General features: G+C 43.5%; 1 protein-coding gene across 1 annotated transcript; it reads right to left on the bottom strand.

The window, feature by feature from the left end:
- Positions 1–4,368: 4,368 nt before the first annotated feature.
- Positions 4,369–4,977, bottom strand: LOC133832321 (uncharacterized). The gene has a single exon (XM_062262682.1). The coding sequence runs from the start codon at positions 4,975–4,977 to the stop codon at positions 4,369–4,371; it is 609 nt and encodes a 202-aa protein (XP_062118666.1).
- Positions 4,978–5,206: the final 229 nt, after the last annotated feature.

Raw genomic sequence — 5,206 nt, 5'->3', positions numbered from 1 at the left:
TTAAACATGCAACTCAGAAAAAATAGGCAAACAATTTAGATACTTTCGTTCTAAATTGAATTTGCATCCAAACAATCAAAGCATATCAAATTTCACTTTTCAGATTTCAATTTGATTCATGAAATAGCAATTAGAGGTGATCAATCAATAATCGCACAAATAACACAGATTGTAAGGAATTGAAAGAGATGAAGAAGAGCATCAATTTTTGCATTAAACCATAAAAAGGGTTTCCAAAAGATTCACATAATAGCCCTAAAGAAGAAATTAGCCCATAATATTCATTCTAGCAGTCATAGAATTCAATTACAAACATGAAACTAATAAAGACAGATGAAGAAAACTCAAGAATGGATCCTCCAATGGTGTCCTCCGCTCTCCGCCGTCGTCACCCACTGTTCAGCACTCCAAAGACGCCTCTCTCTGTCTAATTGCTCGTCATTTTTAACCTAATTCGTGTTTTGTTTAGCTTGAAATGACTAAAAAGTCCTTAATTAAAAAATCTGCATTTTTTCTCATTTCTAGACACATCCTGCGGTTGCAGGATGTCATTCCTGCGGTCGCAGGAATGCTCTAGAAATGCAAAAACTTCTCTGGAGATGCGGCCGCAAGACACACTTCCTGCGGTCGCAGGAATGCTCTTCGTATTTTGATCATAACTCATTATATATAACTCCGAATTGACTGATTCAAAATGCTATGGAAAGCTAAGAGAAATATCTACAACTTCTATTTCTGGAAGTATTTCCAGAAAGTGAATAAATCATGGTCAAAAAGCGTCTTGAAGTCTTAGACTTGTGTTATAGAGCATAAACGACGTGTGTTGAGCATCTTCAATGTAGTATTTTCCACACATAATGTCTTGAAACTCCAAAATCAACAAGAAATCCATCTTATTTATCATATTTAACATGTTTCTTCTCATTTCACTCCATATTATGTACTTGACCATTAAAGCCTGAAACAAGAAGAAAACAAGCATAAATCTGCGCTAAACAATATTAAATAACTAAAAACATAACATAAAACAATCTCTAAAACAAACCTAAAATGACCCTAACAACGGCGTCAAGAATCACCAGGGCCTCTGCTGCTGGGGGAATGTACTCATCGTGTCATTCCCGGTGGTCGTTGAGTACATCTCTTAAGTCTTTGTCTCTTCGCCGTTGCTCGCTTGCTCCGAGGCGGTTAAAGACGTTATTTTGTTTGGGCTGCCCCCCAGCGTTAGGTCTCTCTGGTTGGTCTTCCCTAGGTGGTGGGCTTCTGCCCCAACCTCTTTCTTCATTTCTTCGACCGGCATTTCCTCTGCCTGAGTCGGCCTCATTGTAACCATGCCCATCCCTGAACCTTGATTGGCTATGGTGGGACCGACTGTCCCCTCGGTTGCCTCCTCGGGCTAGAACTTCTCGAGCGTTAGAGGGTGGCCAGCATTGGTCGGTAGCTCCCCGTGCATTATCATGCCGTGGGGGGCCCCGGACCACAGAGCTTATCTCTGAGTTCCTTCTGTTGCCAGAAGGACGCTGCCCCCTGCTCGGTGGGTTCGACTCTTCACCCATATGGCGTCTAGGACTGCGGGGCTGTTGCCCGACCCTATTCTGCCTTGGCTACCAGGGATTTCCTCGACCAGCCTGGGATGGAGGCTGTGTTTCAGGATCCCTTGGTGGGACATCATCTTGAGGCATTGGCGGCTGCTCGGGCCTTTGGGGGATCGACGACTGGATCGGGGGGCTAGGATTGGGACCCCTCTGGGGTGGCCCATTTGCTGGTTGATCAGGCTGTGAGGCAGGTACAGCCTGATTCCTAGCCAACTACAGGGCTGCTTCGAGGGCTGCCATGGCCTCCCTCTGACAACGGTCCATCTCCACCTGTCTTTCACTTAGCTCTTGGCACTGTCGCTCTATCTCTTGTTGCTATCGCGCCATAATCTCCGCAGCACTTTCTTGGCTAGCCCTCAGATTGGCTAGTTCATCTTGCAATACCCCCAGGGTATTTCTCAGCGTCTCGGAGTCCAGTTCCTCCTCGTCAAATTCCAAATGTGGCTCATTTTCAGCCATTTTTGGGGGAGGAGGCGGTTGAGATGGTGCAGCGCCAGCCGCCTGCCCAGTCTTTTTTGTTGTTTTCGCCATTACTGCTTCAACAATTTCGTATCAAGCTCTCAATGAAAGCACCAGAATGTTGACCCTTATTTTGGTCAACTGACACGGAGTAAAAACGCTTGATGTGGATAGATGTGTTGGAATGGATATAATGACAAAAACAGTAAAGAACACAATAAATTATAGTGGTCCGGCCCCAAGAACTGGTAATGACCTACGTCCGCTTAAGCTATTATTGATATGAGATCTCAAAGGAGTGATCAAAGAACTAGGGTTCTCTGAGTTTCACAAACCTGAGAGGGATAAACAATATATCGTAATACAATAGCTCTAATTCTCTCGTAAGTGTATAACTATCTTTCTCTATTTATAGGCTCAAGGAGGATTACATAAATTTGTTACAGATATTCTCTCCTAATTAATCGGATAATCAGGAATCATCGAAGATAATCTTGGAATTGATTATGATTATTCCAAGATCATCTTGAAATACGTGGAGTATACAACCACGCTGGTCGTAAGGAAACCTCAAACGCTACGCCAGGAGGATCTTACTGGTCAATGGCCAAACAGAACTCTGCCAGGTGTCAGCCACGTGTTTAAAAACGCTGCCACATCACTCGTGCCTGTTTTTTGGATAACACACACCATCTCCAGCCGCCGCCTCTAATGATTTAGCTGGTGTAGGAGATACAACCGCAGCATGAGCCGCTCCTTCTGAACCTGCCTTCAAGGAAGGCCCAATTACATGCGAGGTAGAAGACGCTCCAGGTAAAGATCCAGTGGGTGCAGACCCTCGAGGCCTCTTGCACAACGTTAGAGCCTGGCCTGTTGGTAACTTCCCTGGAGTAAGCTTGGGGATTGCAAGGGGAGATCCCTGAGCAGCAGAGACAGAACCCTTTGGGATCCAAAGCTTGGACGAAATACACTTCCCATCGTCTGAATCTTCACCAAAGGATTCCTCGCTCTCCTTTCTCTTCCCTAAGGTTTCCGTAGGCAGAGGTACCTGTTGAAGAGGCTGAATTTGGAGAGCACCAAAAGGCGTGGAGGATCACCCTTGAATACGGGAAGATCTGCGTGACAGAGCAGACTTATCAAGGGATGATTCTACAGCAGAAGCTGGACCAGAGCCCTCTTTCTTTTTACTTTCTGGGACCCCTTGGCGTTTAGCACATTCGGCGAAGGTCTCATAACACGCTCTTTCACACTCGGTCTTTGACAGTGATAGAGTTGAAGAAGCATGAGGATACTTCTTCAAAAAAGCTCCTAGCTGCTTCGCACATGTTGCTGTAATTTTGCCGAGGGTCATGTCACCCTTTTGTGATCTGACCCGCATGACACCAGGATCAACTCGTTCCATAAAGCAAAGCTGAGTCATAATTTCTTGAGGCAGGAATTCAGGATACCATGCTCCTCCAACACCATGAGTCATTAACTCACACTAAAATCAATAAGGAACAAAATGAAAATATAACTCGCCTTTTATGAACACACTGGCCAAAGGAAAAATTTCTTGAGGCAGGAATTCAGGATACCATGCTCCTCCAACAGCAAAAAGTATTTATCCCAATTTCGATGGGAGCTGTCAAAATCGGTAAAAATTGTCCGATCCTTTTTGGGAGAAAGATAGAAGGTTTTCTAGGGTTTTCCCTCTATCGCCTTGTTTGTCGACTTGGTAAAGCATGCATAAATGTCATCTGACTCAATGTCGACATTCCTGAGACTCCCTATCATCTGAAAACCGACTATGGATTGAATAGCATTTGGAAGAAATTGAGAAATGTGAGCTCCGGAGTTCGAAATTACTTGTACTAGCAGAGCAAGAAGAGGGAAACGAAGCCATTCAATGTGTCTCAGACTCATGACAATTTTGATGGGCTTGACTACATCCTTGAATCGCCATTCCCGAAGTTCAGCATCCGAAAGCATCCTCACCGTGACATTGTCGGGAATATCGAACGATTTGCATATGGTTTCATACGCATTCTTGTATCCTTCATGATCCAAAGGTTCGGGAGATGAGCGTGAAGACATGATCGAGAAGGTTGGGATGATCGTTGTATGATTGAACAAATGGGTATCTTTAGGGTTTTTTCCCTTAGAGCTTTTTTCTGAAAGGTTTAGAATAAAGTTTGAATTTTTTTATTTTTTGATGAAAACTAAGTATATTAGAAAAACAACCAGCACACCAATACAACAATCCAAGCCAAACCGGCCAGCCAACAGCACACCAATACATCAAACCAAGCCAAACTGGCCAGCCAACAAAAGATTACAATTGCATCAGGAAATCAAAAACAGCTAAATCCCTATGATTGATCTTTAGCTTAGGAAGCCTAGTAAGCCTAACCTTCACAGAATATCTAATCTGCTGCATAACATAATCAATAGACCAAGAGCTCAAATCAAACAAACATTTATTCCTGTTTCTCCAAATCAAATAGACAGCAGCTGCCAATGATGCAGCAGCAACTCTTTGCAACAGACCCTTAGGCTTGCCCATCATCCATGAATGCCAATCTTCATACCTTCTCGGCCAAGAATCCCTTCCCAGCCAGCTCTCCATTCTGGATCTCAGTTGATGAGAGAAAGAACAAGCAAAAAACAGATGTGAATGAGACTCCTGAACTTCTTCACAGACCGGACACAGTGCAGAAGTTAATTGCAAATGGCACAGCTGTAACTTGTCTCGGGTGAGTAGGTGACCAAGAGTAGCTTGCCAAAAGATAAATCTATGTTTAGGCACTGCTAGGGAACACCAAACCACATTAGCAAAATAAACTTTACTAGTATTCAGCAACCTATTATAGAGAACTCTCACATTAATCTTGTTATTTTTGACTGCTTCATCCAAGCTTTGAGAAGAAAAAATATCTCTCATATTAGTTATCTTCTTCCAATACCAACTTGCATCTTGCTGAACTTTATGGCTCCAAAAATCCTGCCCCTTAAGTTAAATGGAGTCAATCCATTTCACCCACAAGATATCTTGCTTAGAAGACACAGCACACACAAATTTAGCAAGAAGAACTTTGTTCCAAGTAACCCCATGCTTAAATCCAAGACCCCCCATGCATTTGGGCAAGCAGACTTGATCCCAAGATGTAAAA

The sequence above is a fragment of the Humulus lupulus genome, chromosome 4 (assembly GCF_963169125.1).
Source record: "Humulus lupulus chromosome 4, drHumLupu1.1, whole genome shotgun sequence".
In the NCBI taxonomy this organism is placed as follows: domain Eukaryota; kingdom Viridiplantae; phylum Streptophyta; class Magnoliopsida; order Rosales; family Cannabaceae; genus Humulus; species Humulus lupulus.
This window is presented reverse-complemented; position numbering and strand designations above follow the sequence as displayed.

What these genes read in the sequence shown, in the direction of transcription:
- LOC133832321 (XM_062262682.1), bottom strand. Translation starts at nt 4,977, where the DNA reads ATGAGAGATATTTTTTCTTCTCAAAGCTTGGATGAAGCAGTCAAAAAT.